Source organism: Vulpes lagopus, chromosome 11, assembly GCF_018345385.1.
Source record: "Vulpes lagopus strain Blue_001 chromosome 11, ASM1834538v1, whole genome shotgun sequence".
NCBI lineage: Eukaryota > Metazoa > Chordata > Mammalia > Carnivora > Canidae > Vulpes > Vulpes lagopus.
Genome location: NC_054834.1, coordinates 37,594,862 through 37,617,606, shown reverse-complemented (window position 1 = coordinate 37,617,606; position 22,745 = coordinate 37,594,862). Strand labels below are relative to the sequence as shown.

At 33.9% G+C, this 22,745-nt stretch overlaps 1 protein-coding gene across 1 annotated transcript in view; it reads right to left on the bottom strand.

The window, feature by feature from the left end:
- The window catches only part of USH2A (usherin), a 689,554-nt gene that overhangs the window by 621,235 nt on the left and 45,574 nt on the right, over positions 1-22,745 (bottom strand). The window contains exon 4 of the mRNA XM_041722698.1: positions 2,310-2,373. Within this exon, the coding sequence (XP_041578632.1) occupies positions 2,310-2,373 (64 nt within the window). The remainder of the gene's footprint in view (positions 1-2,309; positions 2,374-22,745) is intronic.

Sequence of the window (22,745 nt, the reverse complement as noted above, 5' to 3'; positions counted from 1 at the left end):
TACTAGGAGTAATAGGGTATCCAGTTCATCCATGGGAAAGAAATAAGAAAACAAGTATCATTTTATCTGTTGCTGTTTTATTATTATTTATTATTATTATTATTATTATTCATGAGAGACAGAGAGAGAGGCAGGCAGAGACACAGGCAGAGGAAGAAGCAGGCTCCATGCAGAGAGCCTGACGTGGGACTCGATCCCGGGACTATGGGATCACTCCCTGGGCTGAAGGCAGACTCCCAACCCCTGAGCTATTTTAAGTAAAAGGACTGAGGCCAAAACCATTTGTCAGTGGTTTCCTGTGACTCATCAGTACAGATCCTGGCACCCCAAAGTGCTTCAATGGCTTCAGATCATCTGGCAGCTGCCAACAGTCAAAGAATAACGCCAATTCCAGGCAGATATATTTAATTTTTCCATTAAGGGCAATATACCTGTTCTAGTCAGAATTAGTCATTCTAATATAGGCATTCTTCCCCATAATACCTTCCAGACATCTCAGGTAGGCCAACATCAGTAACCCTGGTCTAACTAGACAGGCCAGGATTCTTCCCTCAGATCCCAGTGGGGGGATGGAGTCAAGCAGTTTTTCCATTCGCTAAATCACATGAAATCACACCTTCTTCTTTAAATCTTATTGATATTTTCCAATTGACACCAGGTTTTAAATAGGAACAAAAGTGAAATCTTTGCCCCAGGGAAAAACTTGATTTGCCCCCATATTATAGCAACACTGCTCTCCAGAATTTTAGACAGAAGTGATTAAAAGGATAGTTGAGGTGAGCAGGGGGTTGGGGTGACTGGGTGATGGGCACTGAGGGGAGCACTTGGTGGGATGAGCACTGGGTGTTATGCTATATGTTGGCAAATTGAATTACAATAAAAAAATTTTTAAAAAAGGATAGTTGAGACTATTGGCATCAAATCTAATTATGTGTCCCAGCGGTACAGCACCCTTTGTTCAGATATCTCTTGATTATATAGACTAGTAAAGAATGTTTATGTTAAAATAATTTTTATATTTCTTTTTATATTATAAAAAGAATGTTTATAAGAATGTTGAGGAGCAACACTTCTCAAATTGATAAGAGTTACTTCCGTCATTTGGAAATTCACCACACTAATTTACATTTTCCTTTAAGAAATATGAGTAAACATCATTATTTTTGATCCTTAGTAGAAGTAAACAACATCAACTCATACATACAACAATATACTATTATACCATCAAATCATTATTTGGGGAACATCTCAGTGACTCAGCGGTTCAGGGTGTGATCCCCAGGTCCTGGGATCGAGTCCCACATCAGGCTCCCCTCAGGGAACCTGCTTCTCCTTCTGCCTATGTCTCTGCCTCTCTCTGTGTGTCTCTCATGAATAAATAAGTACAATATTTTTTTTAAAAAAATCATCACTTGAAAAAAAAAATACAAATCATTACTTGGGCAGCCCGGGTGGCTTAGAGGTTTAGCGCTTGCCTTCCGCCCAGGGTCTCCAGGATCAAGTCCCAAGTCAGGCTCTGTGCATGGAGCCTGCTTCTCCCTCTGCAGTGTCTCTGCCTCTCTCTCTCTCTTTCTCTCTCTCTCTCTCTCTCTCTCATGAATAAATAAAAATCTTTTAAAAAATCTAAAAAAATCACTTTACTTGGGAAAGAAACTTCAGAGGACATCTGAGCAGAATTTCACTTGAACTTTTCTGAACAGAATGAAAATCTACATGTCTTTGAGAATTCCTAATAAAGATTTTCCACCTATTCTCAAGATAAGGAAATACTTGCTTAACCCTAGTCCAAGTCTATATAATTTGTGTTCACTGGAAATAGAAAAATATATAACAATACTTCAGATTATTCATTCTTGTCTCCACCTCTAATAGCTCAGTCTCTTGAGACTTTCCCACATATCAAAATAATCATTTTCATTGTTCTAAATTCTCTAGCACTTATAAATTCAACAAAGCAATTTTGAAAGGCAGATATAGCAGTTTCTTACATATCATAAACTACTTCATACAGAACATTTAAATCAATGTATCCCAAATTCTGTAATACAACTTGTTCAAAAATCTAGTGGCCTTAGAAAAAAATCCTTTGTAAAGAAGTTGATCAATTTCATATTATAAGGGATTACCCAACAGAATAGCACTAATGAATAACAACCATAGACTAAGCCAACGTAAACACTGTAAACATTAATTAGGTGACATTTGTGAAATGCTGTAAAAATGAAAAATAATCTTTTGCAACTCTTATATAATTAAATTCAGGAATTATTCTTACACCTGTCGAGCTTTAAAACACCACATTCACTTACCTGTTTGTGAGCGCCACTTGATATAATCGAAAATCTTGCATTCTTCCAACAAACTGCTCTAATCCTGCAGAGTACATACAAAATACATAATATAAAAAGTCATAGTTTTCCACGTGGTGTCTGACAAACATTCAAGTGACATTCCTTTAAACCTATAAAATCTCCACTTATATCATAGCCCTACAGACAAATATCAAATTCCTACAGATGAATATATATATTTTGCTAATTCCATAGGATAATTAATAGTCATAGTTATCTCTATAGACATTGCAGATAAGTCAAAGTGAATATCTTCCCAGTCTACTTACTGGCCTAATTTGTGGGTCAAATATTTTTTTTTACTATTTCTTTTAATTGGGGTATAGTTAAACCCCGCACAATGTTAAATTAGTTCCTGGGGTACAACATAATAATTCACCAACTCTATTTGTTATACAATGTTCACCACAAGTGTAGCTCCCATCTGTCACTATAAAATGTATTATAATACCATTGATTCTATTCCCTATGCTGTACTTTTCATCCCTGTGACTTATTCATTCCATAACTCTCCAAATCAAATTTCTCCCTAGTTTATAAACCTATAAATCTATCATGTTATCAGTGCTAAATTTGATTGTCATCTACTTTCGACTGCAATTTCCAGAGCATTTGCATTGCCAACAGGAAGACTCCCCACCTGTCCTCTCATCCCCCTGTTCTGTCTCTAAGCTCCAGAGTATCACTTTGGGTCATCTCCAAACTTAGATTAATGCCTGGTCTAGAAAATCTCCAGTAAATGAGGATAAATTGAAAACCTCCTACTCATAAATTCTGAGTTATTCACATATATCAATGGCATTCTAGCTCAGTCTCAAATTCCATTATCTCCTGAGAATTCTTCTAAGACAAGCCGATTCAAAACCCATTCTGCATTGAATTAGGTGAACTTTCAAGGTGGAGGTAGATGTCAGTCTTAAACCACTTAATATTATTTTATTGATTCATTTAGCAAATATTTATTTCGGATTTAATAACAGATAAGCCTACAAGAGTGGCAACAGAAAAAACTAAGAAAATTACCACCTCTAAGTTTTTTTCTTGTGCTTGTAATAATGAGAAAAACTTGATTAAAATGACAAATTCTAGCTAGAGTTTGATCATGAGAACACAAAAGGGGATGTGATGTACCTTATGGTACCAATTCAATAATTAAGTGGTTTTAAAATTAAATTTAGATCAATGGCCAACTTACCAAATGACCATTTCCTCAAATGTGTTTGTTGTTAAACTATACCTTTTTTTATTTTGTCTTGATAATACAGTTTTAAAGAATATTTGATCTGTCTTCGCTGTACCTCCTTGGTGGTGACATAGAAGAAACTAGGGCAGAGTTAGGATATATCTGATGAATAAAAGATGCGGAGTAGAATTAGCACACTGAATAGTCTGAGATGTTGATCTCAGAAGCAAGAGGAGATAAATGAGCAAAGAGGGTGACACTTGGCATAAAAAGTGTGTCTGTGTAAATGTGTGTGTGCATGTGTGTATATATATATATATATGCACATTTATATATATTTATATATATTATATTTATTTGTATATATATTTATGTATATGTGTGTGTCTGTGTATATATATATATATATATATGTATATATACATTTTCAATCAATATACTTAAAGAAAAATATATCTAAGGGCTTTTCCCTTCCACTCCTCTGTCTCAGGCTTTCATTTACACTACATCCTGAAGTCCACAGGAAAAAAGGTGGACTATGCAGCCTCATCCTCTGACTTTTCTGTAAGGGGAGTTGCCCTATCCTATCTGTCCAGAAACAGGTAGCTGAAACAAGTGCAAACTAATTATTTCTTGAAATAGTGTTATGAAGACAAAACAAAAAATACTATAAAACTTTGTAGAAGTTTTTAAATTTTCAACACAGTTTGCTTTAAAATGTATAATTAAAAAATTAAATTTTAGGGATCCCTGGGTGGCGCAGCGGTTTGGCACCTGCCTTTGGCCCAGGGCGCGATCCTGGAGACCCGGGATCGAGTCCCACATCAGGCTCCCGGTGCATGGAGCCTGCTTCTCCCTCTGCCTATGTCTCTCTCTCTCTCTCTGTGTGACTATCATAAATAAATAAAAATAAAAATAAAAAAAAATAAAATAAAATAAAAAAATTAAATTTTAAAAGAAATTTAGACACATTACAAAATTCCATTGGTGAATTGGCCATCCAGAAAACTTGATAAATTGACCTCTAAGATCTAAAGCTAAGCAAAGTAGGAAATAGCATAAGGAAGGATATGCCTTCCTTGGACATAGGAGGAAAGGTGGGAAGAACAGGCATGAATACAGTTAAGTCATTGTGTGCTTTTGTACTTTTTTGTCTGGAGAGTAGGAAAGACAAACACGAAATTACTCTTGGTAAAAATTTTCTTTCTGAGGTATAAATTTTCTTGTCTTTCTAAATGAAGTAAGCTGGATCTACCTCTTGTTTCTTTACCTTCATGTATTCACATCCAATCCCTATCTCTTAACTCCCTAGCATCCTTTATAACCCATGTTCTAAGTCTACACCCTGAATTTAAAGTGCCCCACTAGTAAGTGCTTTATCTCAAATAACCCAGAAAACACAGATCATAAAAAATAAGAGATAATCATTTGAGATTTTGAAAGGCCTAATACAAATGAAAGAAAAAATGATGAATGCTTTGATTTTGTCAAAACCAGAATCATAGCTTTAGTGTGTCAATGTTGTTTTATTCTTTTATACATTAATTCATTCAACAAGTACTAATTGAGAGCCTATAATGCGCTAAGCACTTTCATGGATTCCAAAGATATATCAGTTAACAAAATAGGCACAAACAAAAAACTTCATTTTATGGAGCTTGCATTCAAGCATCTAGATGAACATAGTAAGTGAGCAATTTATGTAGTAAACTAGAACATATGATAAATGATATGAAAAATTGGGAAAATTAGACCAGTTTGGAAAGCACAGACTGGATTTTTAATTTGGATAGTATGTTCCAAACAGGCCTCATTGAGAATGGGGTATTGAAGAGGAAAAGGAATGAATCATGCATATATCTAGGGGCAAAATATTCCAGAGAGGAGTCAATGAGCAGACCCTTAAGGCAATATGCTTGGCATGTGAAAGGAACTGCAAGGAGCTAGCTTCCTGGAGCCGAATAAAGAGGGGAGGCTATTGGAAGATTAGGTCAGACAAGTAACTGGCTGGGTGTAATGGGGTTCAAATCATTAAAAAACCTTGCAAAACTACTGTGAAGACTTTTATTTTTTATTCTGAATGAAATAGAAAGTCACTGGAGGGTTTAGAGTAGAGGTGTGACATGATCTCAGGTTTATTTTAAAGTGTTAAGAATAGAATATAGGGGAAAACAGTAGAAGTAGTGAGACCAGTTAAGCTATTGTAGCAATCCAAGTGAAAGATGATGGTAGTCAGGCCAAGGTGTAGAAGTGGAGATGTACATTTCATTGATGATAAATTAGAATTCACTTCCTATATTTTAATAATAGTTAAAGGGAGCTCTGCTGCAGAGGGATAATGAAACATATTTTATCACCTGTAAAATAAAGGGGCTGTGTTTTATGACCTTTAAAAACCATTTTAGTTTTAAATTTTGGAGTCTGAATATAGAACAATCACATTCTCTACTGCAGAATTCATATTTGAAGAAATTTTCCAAACAAAACGTTAGAAAAAGTTCTCTAAAGACCTACAGTTAGAAATCATCCATTCCATGTAAGAGAACTATGATTTTGATTTCTGGGGAAAATATCATAAAATATTTCAAGAATACAGTCATAAAAATAGATTTTACTCATTTCTTTGCTAGTGGCCAGTTCTTTAACATTAGATATTCGTTGGAATAAATATTTCATAAAATGATTCTTCTTTGAAAATATGGCAAAAAATAGGTTTAAATAATATAAATGGATCAAGGAAATAGATATGACTCATACCAAAATATCTCATAGTTTCCTATTCAGAAAGAGATGATGACTGAAAAATGTAGCATATCCACAATACAACAGGAGGCACAGCAAAATTAGTTAAATGGGTAAACTGTGAGTAAATAATATAATACACAAATCAGGGTAAATACAGGTTTTCAAATAGCCTAAATAAATAAATGTCACATGAATGGGAAAGGAAGAAATATAAACTTCCTCTATTTGTGTGTAATAGTAGTGTATACTTAAAGAATCCCAGTGAATCTACATAAAAGCTATTTGAAGTAATAAGAAAATTTAGAAATTTTATATTATACAAGTTAAACATATAAAAATCAATTCAATTCTTATATACTAGTGCTGAAACACTGAAAATAAAATTTTAAAGTACCATTTATATTACCCACAAAATATTAATTATAAATCAAATGAAACATGCAGTGTTTATAGGAAAAAATGCAAGATAATGATGAAAGAAATAACTGAAAGATGTCATTAGAAATGGCAGAATAAGGAAAACTGACAATTCTCTCTGCCATAAAAGCAATAAAAACACTAGCAAAGAGTGTCAAATCAACTTCTCTGGAAATCTATAAGTTAAATGAAGTTTTTCAACAATTCAGGGAGTAGGACAGCTCAGGCAGCTCGGCGGTTTAGTGCCACCTTCAGCCCGGGGTGTCATCCTGGAGACCCAGGATTGGGTCCCATGTTGGGCTCTCTGTGTGGAGCCTGCTTCTCCCTCTACCTGTGTCTCTGCCTCTCTCTCTCTCATTCTCTCTCTCCCTCTCTTTCTCTCCCTCATGAATAAGTAAATAAAAAAAAAATTCAGGGAATATCTTTTTTTTAATGTCTGAATATCAGTAAGAATAGCATGTCTTTGTGGCGTTTTAACTCTATTCCCATCCTTGTCTCTGCCACTCAATGGTAACCTTGGAAATGAACGCCTATTATCACAGTGAAAAGCAGCAGCCTAGCAGTCAGTGAAGATATTAGAATGACACTGGAGTTCTTACAAAGCCTCAACCTCAGAAAATTGTCACCATTTAATCTGTTTGGCTGTATCTTAGAAAACCCCATGAGCAAAATTTGAACAGACTCAGAGCTTATCCTGTGACAGTCTTTTCTCTGGGGATGTTTGTTGGAAATAATCAGTGGCAACTGCTTAACATTGCAGTTGCCTGAGGCAGTGATAATAGTTGGAGAAACAACAAACAAATCAAAAAAGTTAAATAGAAAAGCTGAAGTATGACATATCCATTGGGGGCTTTGCAAAGCTTTGAAATATTACTGGAAATCTAGAAGCCCATGTACATTCAAACAGCTATGTGAACACCCAAGTGAGACCTGAGAAGGCTCTCCTTGGCCTTCTAGTTCTGCACAAGTAGGAAGTGGTGACTAAAGAAGACAGCTGACCCCCTTACATGTTGGAGGCACACTACCAAACAAATATGAAGCTTTTAGCAAAGACTGAAAAATTTACTCATTTTAGGAATTTAAGAAATTCTCTTTTCAATCACTTAGCTGAACACAAGCTAATTGAACAGGTATTTCAATGCCACATATGACACTAATACAGACTTTATGTAATTCATTCAGGAAAGTCACCAAAAAGCAAGCAACAACAAATAGAAACAATAATAACCCTAGAAAATGGAAGACTGATTTCCAGATTTGCTATTTTATTTAAAATGTCCAGTTTTTAACAACAACAAAAAACAAGTGACACATGCTAAAACAACAACAAAAATAGCCTATAATTGATAGGTTGAACACAGTTGGGGGTGGGGAGGAGTAACCACAGAAACATGGCCAACTGTAACCCCAGAAAGTAAACTTACTAGACAAAGACTTTAAATCAACTATCTAAAGTATGTTCAAAGAACTAAACGAAATTATGAGAATGATGCTTCAGCAAATAGAGAATATGAGTAGGGAGAAAAATAAAAATTCACTAGAGGAATTCAGCAGCAGAAACAAAGAAGGAGAAGAAAAAATTATGAACATAAAGATAGGTCGACTGAGGTTATCTAGTCTGAGAAAGGGAAAAATAAAATGCAGAAAAATAAACAGAGACTCAGAGATCTGTGGGACACCTTCAAGTGTACTAACATAAGAATAATAGGAATCCCAAAAGAAGAGATAGAAAAAGGAGGAAAGAATTTTAAAATAATTACTTAACCTTCCCATATGTAATGAATACCATTAATCTACACATTTGAGAAACTCTGAAAATGGATAAATTCAAAGAGATCCACATCAGATATAACATTATCAAACTGTTGGAAAATAGAGAAAGTCATGAAAACAGCAAAAGAGAAATGACTCCTCTGATACAAAGTATATTTAGTAAGATTAACAACATATTTTTTAATATTTATTTATTTTATTTGAGAGAGAGAAAACACATGGGGGTAGGGGAAGAAGAAGAGGGAGAGAAATAAGGAGAGAAGCAGACTCCTTGCTGAACACCGAGACAAACACAAGGCTCTATTCCATGACCCTGAGATCATGACCTGAGCTGAAATCAAGAGTCCAAGCTTAAACCAACCGAGCCACCTAAGTGCCCCAAGATTAACAACATATTTTTAATCAGAAACCATTGGAGGCTAAAAGGCAGTGAGATGACCAATTTAAAACACTAAAAGAAACCATTATTGTCAACTAAATATTTTCTTTCCAGTAAACCTATTCTTTAAAAATGAAGGACATATTAAGACATCCACAGGTTAAAAAAAAAAAAAAAAAAAAAAAAAGGAGAGAATTGTGACTAGTAGACCTGCTTCATAAAAAACTACTAAAGTAAGCTTTTATGCTGAAATAAAAGGACACTAGACAGTAACTTTAATGCACCTGAAGAAATGAAGAATCTCTTTTTTAAATAAATATTTTATTCATTCATTCATTCATTCATTCATGAAAAACACAGAGAGAGGAAGAGAGAGACAGAGATAGGGGAAGCAGGCTCCATGCAAGGAACCCAATGTGGGACTTGATCCCAGGGCTCCAGGATCACTCCCTGAGCTGAAGGCAGACACTCAACCACTGACTACTCAGGAGTCCCAATAAAGAGTCCTTTTACAGTAACTACAAAGATAAATATAAAAGAGAAGATAAATGCATTTTTTCATAATTATTTTTTTTCTTGATTTAATAAAAACTGCATAAAATAATAATTATAAATCTGTGTTGGGGCACCTGGGCAGCTCAGTCAGTTAAGTGTCTAACTCTTGATTTCAGCTCAGGTCATGGTCTCAGGATCTTGAGATGGAGCCCTACATCAGGCTCTGTGCTAAGAGTAAAGCCTGCTAAGAGTCTCTCTCTCCCTCTCCTTCTGTCTCTCTGCTTATGCTTTCTCTCTTTTAAAACAAACAAAAACAAATAAATCTGTGTTAAGGGGCATCTAATACCATAATCTGAATGACAATGCAAAGGGGGAGGGAAACAAAACTAAATAGGTACAAAGTTTTTGTATACTGTTGAAATTAAGTTAGTATTATTAGAACTAGACTGTTATAAGATGTTAAGTGTAATACCGTAGGAAACTACCAACAAGATAATGAATACAGTAAAAGAAATGACAAGGGGGTTAAAATACTACTGTCAAAAATACCGACACAAAAAAGGCAGTAATGGAGAAATAGAGGAACAAAAAGCCATATAGAAAACAAATATCTCAACTACCTTATCAATAATTACATTAAATGTAAATGGTGTAAACATCCCCCAGGTAAGTTGATATTGGGAGAATAGGGACAAAAACACAATTATGATCCAACTATACGCATTCTATGAGAGACAAACTTGAAGAAACAAATGGGTTGAAAGTTAGAAGATAGAAGAAAGACATACCACATAAACTATAACCAAACACATTCTCAATAACCAATGGATCAAAGAATAAATCACACAGAAAAAAACTAGAAAATACTTTAAGACAAATGAAAATAAACATATGACATATCACACTTCATGAGTTTCAGATAAAGTGATGCTTAAAGTGAAATACAGCTGTAAATATCTATATTAAAGAAGAACTCAGTCATATCAAAGACCTAATATTCTGCCTTAAGAAACTAGAAAAAAAGAGAAAACTCCACCCAAAGCAAGCAGAAAGATTACAAAGATTAGAGTAGATATAAGAGAAATAGAAAATAGAAAAACAATAGGAAAAGCCAACAAAATCAAAAGTTTATTCTTTGAAATGATTAGCAAATCTGACAAACATTTACCTAGACTGACCAAGAATAAAATGAAGAGAAGAGTCTGATTACTAAAATCAAGAATGAAAGAAGGAACATTACAACCGACCTCACAGACATGAAAAGGTAATTGGTTTGTGGGTAATCCTATAAACAAATGTATGCTAACAATTAGATAACCTAGATAAACAAATTCCTACAAAAGTAAAAACTACTGAAACTGACTCAAGAAGAAATTGGCAATCTGAATAGAGTGTTAATAAGCAAAGAAAATAAATAAGTAATTAAAAAATTATCCACAAAGAAAACCCAGGATCTGATGCCCTCACTAGTGAATTCTTCTAAACATTTAAAGAAGGAATAGCACTAATCCCTCACAACCTGTTCCGAAAAAGAGAAGATGAAGAAATACTTCTAAAATCGTTCACAGAATGAGCTGACTCTATAATGTCATCTTATTCTGATACCAAAACCAAAAAAGACATCACAAGAAAAGAAAGTTACAAATCAATATGTTTTATGAACATAGAGGCAAAATCTACAATAGAATTCTAGTAAACCAAATCTAGCAAATAAAAAGATTATATACCATAAGCAAGTGAGATTTATACCAGAGATATAAATCTAGTTTAATGTCTGAATATTAAATAATGCACAATATTGATAGAATAAAGGATAAAAAAACAACTGATGATCTCCATAGATGCAGGAAAGGCATTTACCAAATTGCAATACTATTTCATTATATTTATCAATATCAATGTATTTAAATAATCTCTACAACAATACTATTTCATTATAAAAACAAATTGGGGATCCCTGGGTGGCTCAACGGTTTAGCGCCTGCCTTTGGCCCAGGGCGTGATCCTGGAGTCCCGGGATCGAGTCCCACGTCAGGCTCCCGGCATGGAGCCTGCTTCTCCCTCCTTCTGTGTCTCTGCCTCTCTCTCTCTCTCTCTCTCTCTCTCTCTATCTATCTATCTATGTCTATCATAAATAAATAAATAAATAAATAAATAAATAAATAAATAAATAAATAAATAATCTTAAAAAAAGAAACTGTGAAAGAAGGAAACTTCCTCATCTAGTAAAGAGCATTTATTAAAAGCTATAGCTAACATTACATTTAATGGTGAAAAACTAGATGTTTCCCCTCTACACTCCGGAACAAGACACAGAGTTTTCTTTTGCCACTTGTATTCAACATTGTTCTGGACATACTAGCCAAGGCAATTAAACAAGAAAAATAAATTTTCCAGATTAGAAAGGAAAAAAATAAAACAAATGTGTACAAGGAGAAAATTACACAATTTTATAAATTATAAAAAGAGATAAAACCTGTTGCCTTGGGAATAAATAATACAGGCTTTTATTCATAAAATAGGATATAAATAATGAAACTAAAATAAATAAACTGACCTCAAGTAATTCCTAGAAACAATTTTTGTGCAAAAATCAAGTTGAAAATATACTAAGTCATTCATTTTAACAAAATGAAGATATTAGCCAATATTATATTACTTAAAGATACTTAAATGCATATTAGGTTGAACCATTTGAAATAGTTAATATCTAGACATTTTTAAGATACAAAAATGTCAATTTTATTAGAATCAATCTTATATAAAAGCATAAAAACATACATGAGAATGATAAATGTAAATACAGAATAGGAAATGAGATCTTTAAGAATCTTTAAAAATTGTTTAAATACATTTTGAAATCTCAATGTTATAAATGTCCATTGCCTGGAAAAATCACTGATGTAAAGAAAGTTGGATATTTCTAAGTTATTTTAGAAAGTTAGATGCTACTATAAATGCTAAAGCCAGATAAATGGTAGTAACAACAGGTTAAGTTATAGAGACTGGATCTGTCCCTTGTGAAGCAAAAGTTTTAGAATTAGAACTAGAAGAAGAAGAATAGGCATAGATGGCTTTAAATAGAGATATCTACCACACATTAAAAGAATTAAAGATAACTACTGGATTTTTTTTTTAGAAATAATATCTAGTATGATATCATAAGAATCTTCATTTTTGAAAATAACAGGACTTAAAGACTAAGCATTTTGACACTATCAATAGACTCACATATGTAAAAAAAAAAAAAAAACACAAACTCTCAGTGTTTTAGAATGAAAACAAATCTGTGTCCTTTCAACAAATACTTAGATAATGACCTTTCATCATTTCTATCAAGAATTCAAATTGAAAAAAAATTAAAAATAATAATAAAAAAATTTTAAAAAAAGAATTCAAATGGAAAACAAAGGCATGCATGAAGGGATCAGGTTAATTATGTGATCTCCATTTACTTCAGTGTGACACTGAAGAGATAAGAAAACATTATATTCTAAAACAAATCATAAAAATCTAGAACTTCAAAATATGGTGGTTCTAGAATAGAGCATCAAAATAGCTTGCTCATTTATTTATTTACCTTTTTTTTTTAATTCTCAAAATGGTATGGGCCTCATGCCAAAAAACTAGAATGTGTTTTCTGGTTTTGGTGTTATTGTTAATGTTGTTTTTAGGCATCAACAGCAAAGGATAATATAGTCTTATCTATATTTCCATTGTTTTGGAACCATAAGAGGGAAATAAAGCTCCAAACGAAACTATTACTGCAAACAAAAATAACAACAACAAAAAAAAAACACAAGCATTCAATGTACAGTCATATACAACTAATACAGGCATTATCATACAAATGTACAATACATGTACTATTATAAAATTTCTTGAATTAAGAAAATTTGAAAATTTACCTCCAGAATCATTATTTAAATCAGTAAAAAGGAAGTTGTCATTCTGAAGAATCAACAAATGGCCATAAAATATTCAAAAGTAGTAAACAACCACCAGAAAACAGAAGCTTATGCTATGCTCATTTCATCCAATTACTTTCCTTCTCTTCAGAACCAGCTTTCTCCAATATCAACATTCGAAGCCTCCTTTTCCTTATCATTCAGTTTCATTATAAATGATCTACATTCCCTTTTTCTCAATCCCTAGACCAAAAGTACCCTCTTGATAGCCACCGTAGGTGTGATATTCAGTTTTAAAACTTCTTCTCCTTAATATTTTGCTGTTTAATATTATTGAAGAATACCTTGAAATGTTCGTCACTTGTCTTCTAATATCATAACCCTTATAGACTACATCTGAACTCCTCAGATGCCTCTCTTATTTATCCCCATCCTCCAACCTTCTATCTGTAACTCTCCTTTTTTTTTTTTACATTTCTCTCCTTCAAGAATTTTGTCTGCTTCTAGAACTTCAAAAATAACCTCTATAAGGAATATTCTTACCTCTGTATCATTAACCTCTATAAGGAATATTCTTACCTCTGTATCATTAACCTAAATCAATCCTCAAATCCACTCTCCTGTTTCAAATGACCTTATGTCATTTCTACTTGGATATTCCCTTTCTATCTCAAATAATCATCCCCCTAAGCTTACTCGCTATGCTCTCCCTTCTCTCATCTCCTTCCCTCCATTAACCTTTCCCTCTTTTTCTTCTTCTCTCTTCCTCCTCCCCACCTCACATATGCACCCATGTACACATAAAGTTCTTTTATCCCCAATATTTCTTTTTATGATATACCTTGAACCCCTCCTTTAACTGCAGTGTCTGCTCAACTACTACTTTGCAATATTTTCCATTCTAATAAACAAAGCAAGTTCATTAGATATCACTTTTGTAACACTACCAAAGAGGTAAGGCTTACAGACAACTTAAGCTGTACCCATACATTCCACTCGTTAGACCCTCCTACTTCATTCATTTATTAAGCAAACAGCAAATATTTATTGAATGCTACCATGTGACAGGCAATCTTCTAGGCTCTTACTATGTTCACATTAGTGGACAATGTAAACAAAAAAAAAAAAATCCCTGTCTTCACAGAATTTACATTCTTGAGGACAAACTATACATACACAATAAAAATAATAAGTAACTCATATAATATGTTAAAGTAGTAAGTGCATGGGGGGAATAAAAGAGCAGTATAACGAGGGCCAAAAGTGGGAAACTGGTACTTGCAATTTTAAACAGGGTAGTAGAGAAGATTTCATGCAGAAGGTGATATGTGAGCAGACCCAAATAAGAGAGGGAGTCAGCCCTGTGGATACTAGGAGGTAAAGACTTCCAGACTAAAGGAATAGTGAATACTGCAAAAACCCTAAGACAGAAGTGTGCTTCACACATTTAAGTAACAGCAACAAGGCCAGTTTGGGTAAGACAAAGGAAACTAAAGAAATGATAGTAATAGTAAAGCCAAAGAAGTAAATGCAGTCAGATCATGTAGGTCTTATAGGCCATTTTAAAAAATGGTGGCTTTCAGTCTGGGGAGGTAGGGAAATAACAGAGCATTTTAAACAGAGAGGTAATGTGATCTGACTCATGTGTAATAGAATAACCCTGGCTACTGTGCTGAGAATAAAGTGGAGGGCCAAGATAGAAGCAGTTAAAATACTTTGCAATAATCTAGGCAAAAGCAGTAACTGTGTCCTGGACTTGGATTATTCTAGTGGAGGTGATAAGAAGGGATCAAAATCTGGACATATTTTGAAGGTAACAACAAGACTCTTCTGACACATCATATGTCAAATGTGAGAAGAATTGGCAAGGATGACCCTAATCTTTTGTTCTGAGTTAGGGAAAAAATGAAATTGTCCTTACCTAAGAGAGGGAGGATTATGGAAGAAACAATGTGTGGGTCAACATGAGAGATCTAAAACATCAGAAGTCCGGTTTCAGAAAAAAAAATAAATTTGAGATATAAATTAAGCATCTAAATGGAGATTTTAGATAGCCTGATGTAGCTAGCAGTCAAGAACCTAGGAAAGAGCTGAGGGAAGGAGGGAAGGTAGATTTCAATTTAGAATTCAAGCCATTTAGATGGTATTTAAAACTACAAATCTGGAGATAATGCTTAAGAGAATGTATATATATATATATATATATATATATATATATATATATATATATAGACTTGGGAAGAGAGACAAGGTGTGAGGCCTGGGATACCAATATTAAGAAGTCAATTGGATAAAGAAGAAGCAGGAAATTAAACTGAGAAGTAGCAACTAGAAATTCAGAGGCAAGCCAGGAGATAATGCAGTCTTAGATGCCGAGTGAAGAAAATATAACAAGGAAGGAGTGATCTCAACTCATGAAATGATGTTGATGGGCCAAACAGGATAAAGATGTGAAATTAACTATTAGTTTATGATGTGAAGGTCAGTAGAGATTTGACAGGTATAGTTTATAGTGGTAAGCTAAAGCCTGACTGTAGACAGTTGAACTAGAAAAGAATTAAAGACAGATTTCATTCACAAAATCTGGAGTTTCACTTAAAAAGAGAAGAAAAGAAACAAAACAGTGTCTGGTGGAGGAAGTGAGAGTCAAGAAAAAAAATTAATGGAAGAATAAACACATATCTGTATGCCCTTAAAATATTCCATTAATACTAGAAAATTTCCAAAATAGTAGCAAATGTAAGAATAATCTGGAAATGTTGAGATAATTATCTTGATAAGATCTAGATTATATGACACAGTTGAGTAAATATAGCAGTGGACTTTATAGAAGTTTTTTATGACTTATTTTAATTTCATAGTGAAGTAGAAGGTAATAATCAGATAAGAGTCAAAATAAGAAGTACAGTTAAGGAAAGAACAAAATGTGTACAGAGTTATCATAAGACAGGCAAAATAGATAAAGGAAATATGGAATGATTCTAAGGCAGCATCAGGGGTACATATGAGGTTTATGGTCATAAATGTTAGGTGAGACAAGTCATTCTGATTAGATATATTTACAGTGGCATTGCCACAATAATACTAGTAAATAAGGGGATAAAAAGGCAGAGGAGCTAAGGTGTGTGTGTGAGGAAGTGATTTTAATATTTGACCATGAAACTTAAACTTAGTAAGATCAAAGGAATGAGGGACCCTGGAAAGTTGTTTAGGTTAATTGATTAAAGATCCCCAATGTGTTGAAGGATTACTGGGTTCAGGGCAGTGGGTGCAAGCTGATAAATACTAACATATATCTGACAGAAAAAGGAAATGCGAGAAGTTTATATGATAAAATACAAAGTGATTAAAAGATTGCTTCTGGACAAAGGAAGCTCTATAAGGCACTGACATGAAAGTATGGATGTTGCTCCGTATAAGCCACATGATTGCTAGTGAGATGCATCTCTGCATCTACTACTGCAATGCAATCTGCTACATTTGTAACAACAACAACAAAAATGTGAGGAATCCTCAACATCTTTCAGCTTTAAATACTGGCATATTTCATTGAAGAGAATTCAGGCAGACCAAAGACAACAGATGTAAAAGTAAAAAAGCCAGAGGTTAAGTTAGGGCCCATAAAGGCCAAAAAAACTGCAGAAAAAGTTAAAAGTGATAGCTACAAATTCAATGCCTAAATCCCACCCAAACAATCCTGGATGCTAAGTAATGGGTAGCTTCTTTGTCCAGAGAGCCAGAGACCAGCCCTAGCTGAGAGAGCCTAGCAGACAGCAGAGTTAAAGTGGAGAGTTATACAAAGAAAGAAAAGAGCCACATATTAGATGTTACAATAATGGCTAGACTTCAACTTTGGATCAAGATCTAGAAATTTGCAAGGGACCATCACTTTGCTATCAACCCAACAACCAAAATATGCCCAATAAGCTATGAAATCATGTTTCAACCCATTAGAAAGTAGAGGGTATAAAGAAATCTAAATCAATTAAAGTCTACAAAGTAACAATATTTTCACAGGAGAGATGAGACCCAGGACTGCTTGTCTCCCTAAGAGAAAGCGAGAGGTGAGAGAGTCAGCCATACTTGGCTGGATCGACAGCTTAGAATTCTAAAGAGCCCAACTACAACTGTGAGTCTGCACCCAACCTGATTCTATCCTCAAACACCTGAAACCAGTGGTGGATGACATAATATTGAAATTGTAATAAAGTCCACATTCAGATCGACTTTAAATCAGTTTCATGCTGTTCTTCCCCAACTCATTTTCCTCCAACACACGCATTTTCTCTCTCTCTCTCTCTTTCTCTCTCTACCTGAGAAAACCAGCAGTGCTGTTTTCTCTAAAGGTAAATATTTTTCACTGTATTTCCAGCCCTATATGCAAAATGTCTAGCACACAACAAAAATATTTTCAGACACATGAAGAAAATGTGGCCCATTGATTGTTAAGAGAGAAAATCATCAATGGGGGGTGATGCAGCCATGGCCCAGACACTGGAATTATGAAAAAAGGATTTGAAAATACCTAAGACAAAAATACAAAAATACTAAAATATCTAGTGAAGTGGAGGCTGACAACATGTATGACTAGATGGAGGACACTTGCACAGAGAGATAGCATCTACAAAAATGTAGCCAAATAGGAATGCTAGAAATGAAAATTATGATAATAAAAATGAAGAATTTTCTACATAGGCTTAACAGCAATCTAGATAAAAAAGGAAAATGATCAGTGCATTTCAAGACAGGGCAACAGATGTATGCAAAGAGAAACACCAAGACTAAAGAGTAGGGAAAACAAAAACAAACAAACAAACAAAAATGCTCTGGATCTATGGAATGATATCCAGTGCTCTGAAATAAATGTATTTGAAGTCCAAAAGGAAAAGGAGAAAGAAGATGCAAAAAAGGAAAGAAAAGTTTAAGAGGTAATTATCAAGAACTTTCAAAAGTAATGAAAACATTATTTTACACATCCAGGAGTCTGATCAAACCTCATCCGGGGTAAATGTAATAAAAACTACATATAAGCACAACTTAGTGAAACTGTTAATATCAAAGAGAAAATCTTAAGAGCAGCAAGAGAAAAACAATATACCACATACAAGGAAACATTGAGAGGAATCATGGCTGATTTCTCACCAGAAAAAAAATGAAGCCTAAAAGGCAGTAAGTCAAAATTCTTTAAAGTGTTGAAGAAAATAAGAATTCTACATCTAGTGAAAATATCCTTCAAAACAGAGATAAATTAAAGACATTTTCACAAAAGTTGAGTTTATTTCCCTCCAACTAAATTATGAACAATGGAAAAGGAAGCTCTTCAGGGTGAGGAAAAATAACAGCAGGTAGAACACGGTTTGCAGGAAACAAAGAAGCATATCAGAGAGGGCTAATATTTAAAGAGAAAAAGAAATCATTTCATGGGGTTTACCTACACAAAATATGGCACTTTCAAACATCTAGCACATCATTACTCTAAATTTAACATTTTATCCCTCCTCACCCCAGGAAAATTTTGACTTTGAGCCAAAAAATTAAATCTTGTTAATGACATCATTTAAAAATACTGAAGTTTCACAAAATCAGTAAACTTGATGCCTAAATTAACAATATTAACTTTAATATTTATGACAGTAACATTTTATACAGTACCTAACATGAACCAAGTAAATAGTATTTGTAAGTTTTACAAGTACCTTGAAAACTATGTACACACACGACAAATTAGAAAAATTAGGAAGACAAATCAGGAAATTGGATTGGGAAGTAAAATTCTTTGCCAAAGTCACTTGGCTTTTAAGAAGCAGAGCTGGGATTCAGACCCAAATCTGATTCTAAATCTCATGCCTTGCTTCTTAGGCACTAATTATTACAGCAATAATAATTTGTATGTAAAATAACTAAATGTCTGGTGTAGATTTCTGGTTTGTTGACCCATTTTCAATTTACAGTGTATTATCTCGCACACCCTTGCTTTCTCGTGTAATTACACATCATGACTCTATTGTCATGTCTCTACAAATAGACATATTTCCTTTCTCTTAGTTGTGCATACTTTCCCATTGTAGGTATAACCGGAAATTTGTTTAATCAACTCCCTTTTGAAATTTTTAATTCATTCCAGTTATTTGCTACTTGAATTCTGCAGTGAGCACTTCTGAGTACATATTTAGGGCCTTCACTACTTATATTCTTGAGATATATCCTGGAAGTACAATTCTTGTATGAAACAGTGTTCACATTTTTACTTTTCATAGTTTGCCAGATTATCCTAAACTCTTTCCACACTAATAACACTTTTTTATTCCTTGCCAAACTAAATACAAAATAATAGGCATTGCTTGAATTTTAAATTCCATTTATTAGGCAGTTGTTTTCAATATTTTCCTTTCGTGATTCTGGTCATGGCATCATGCAAATAAAACTCTTCAATATGCCAGGATTGTAGAAACATTTGCCGTCATTTTCCTCTACTACTTCATGATTATATACTTTACTCTTAAATTTTAATTCATGGCAGTATTTACTTAATATGTTTGTAAGGCATATACTGAACTTATCATTTAATTTTTGTAACATTGTTAGCCAACTGTCCTAATTTATTGTTGTATATCTTCTCTAGGACAATCTGAAATACTGCCTTAATCTTTAATCAAATTCCTCTTTACCTATATGTACCTTGTTTCTATACTCCCTTTCCATTCCATTAGCCTGTCTTAATCAATGTCTATACATTTCTATTTCTTTTTTAACCTAACTCCAAAAAAAAGTCCCCCAGAAAAACTTTATCATAATCTCAACTATAAGGAAAATGTTCGATGTTTCAATATTTTCCTCTCCTATCCTCTACACTTAGCTGAGCTTACACATGTTTACCTATGGGATGCCAGCAGAAGTTAAAAGTAGCATTTCAACTAAAGAATAAAAATCAAGCAGGTTACTTAAAACACAAAACACAGTAGAAAACATGGAAGGGAAAGGAAGTTGGAGTTAGCTTTATTTTTTTTATCTATAAATTAGATTTTATTTTATTATTATTTTTTGCATATATATATTATTGGAGTTCGAGTTGCCAACATATAGTATCACACCCAGTGCTCATCCCATCAAGTGCCCCCCTCAGTGCCAGTCACCAGTCACCCCATCCCCCCATCTGCCTCCCCTTGAACCCTCTTGCACTGTTGGTGGGAATGTGATCTGGTACAGTCACTCTGCAAAACTGTGTAGAGGTTCCTCAAAGAGTTAAATATAGAGCTATCCTATGTCCCAGCAATTGCACTGCTGGGGATTTACCCCAAAGATGCAGGTGCAGTGAAAAGCCGAGACACCTGCACCTCAATGTTTATAGCAGCAATGTCCACAATAGCCAAACTGTGGAAGGAGCCTCGGTGTCCATCGAAAGATGAATGGATAAAGATGTGGTCTATATATACAAGGGAGTTCGCTTTAGATGATTATTCTTTTCTTCCCTGTGTATTCACTTTCACAGATAAACAACAAATCTTTATTGATTCTTTAATATCCAATTACTTTCCTAAGAAAGTGCTTCATACTTTTAAATACATAATATAGGGAAATTAGAACTCTGTTGATAAATGAGTTCAGAAGTCGCCCTGAAAAGGTTTGATTCACACAATTTTATATTTTTAAACCCAAAATTTGGGGGTCTGTTATAGTTTATAACCACAGTGAAATTAGAGACTTATAATTACATGCCTACTGCCATAACTCATCTAAATGTTATGCCCAACTGGAGGCATTTAAATAAACCCACGCTGGAAGAAAGTACTAGAAGGAGGAACTGACTGATATTGGTTGATAGAGATGGTCTAAGGTGTTTATATTTGTATATTAAAAAATAAGCCAGACCAAATCAAATTATCTCATTAGCATACCTATGTTATAGTTATACATATTCCATTAATATGTATACAGAGGTCAGTGAAAAGCATCCATGTGGTCATTGATTAATTTCCTAGAGGAGGCAAAGATAAGTCCTGTAGCAAGAGAAAGTGTCATTGACAGCATATTTTTTTGCATATTTTTTTATTGGAGTTCGACTTGCCAAAATATAGTATAACACCCAGTGCTCATCCTGTCAGGCAGCATATTTTTCTAGGAAGTTATGGTAGTTAGAGGTGAGACACTACCTGCCCCCCCCCCACACACACACACACATATACACAAAATACAGCTCTGTAGCAAGCCAACCCTCATTTGAAAAGTTGTTGCTTCCTGGGTACAGAAACAGGGAAACAACTTAAACCCCACCAGAGAAAGAGAGGAAAGACATCTTGATCTCCTATAGGCCTTCATTTGATATGCTTGGGTTTGAGGCAGTGTCTGTTCCAAAGCAGAGACAGCCGGCCGGGCACTGCATGAGAGCACCCTTAATTCAGCTCACAGTAATCTCCTGCACAATTACCTCTCCTGAATGAAACCATCTTGGATATGGACAAAAGTATGGAGGACAGTGACTTAATTTTTTGATTAAAAAAAAAAGGAGCAAGCGAGAGAAAGAAAATGATTTATAATAAGTCCATGGGAACATTCTGTACCTATCTCTTTTCTGATTAGAGAGGTGGCATGGAGCCTGGCTCATTAGGCAGAAGTAATGAGCCAGTCTATATGCCATCTCTAATTAGAGAAAAGATACAGTAGGTACAACTGTACCTATAAATTGATAGAATAAAGACAAAAAATTATTTTAAAATACCCTTTCCCTTGTAGCACTCTGATGCCCAAATCTTAAGGAGAAAAGTGTAATAAAAACTAATAACAAATAAAATAACATTTGAAATAAACCCTTTTCCAGTGATACGTTTTCTAAACAGAAGTTAAACTATTTTTACATAGTTTAAAAACAAATAATCATACTCAGGCCACACTGTCTTTTTGAAGCATTCATTCAACATTTAGTGTACTGAAGAAGAATAAAAGCAAGTCATTTAAACCCCACAGTGCATAGCGGACTAATTTATAGCACTATCGAATACTTTGAGCAACATTTGGTGCAATAAAACACTTTTAGAAGTACTAATGGGGATTAAATATTGAAATAAGGCTCACAAGATTTAATGTTTTATTAAGAAATCCTGCATACAGAATGCTTTATAAAATTCTCCAATACACTAATTACTCAAACCCAGTTTCTAAATACATAGTTACCTTCAATTACTTCTTCACGTAAGTGTAGTTTGATCGAGAAGCATATACAAATTAGTGTTATGTCTAGACATTTTGTCTTCTGATCTCTCAACAATTCTACAGAAAGATATTGTTACCTCAACTTATAAGAAAATAGATCTTAAAAGAGGTTAATAATAGTTGCCACTCACCAAACATTTACTATATGACAAGCAACATATTACACCCACATATGGTCTCATATAATTCTTATTATATTCTTATGAATTATTTATTAAAACATCATTTCATAGATTTGAAGCTTGAGATTTACAAAGGATACATATATTGTCATTAAAGGCACACAA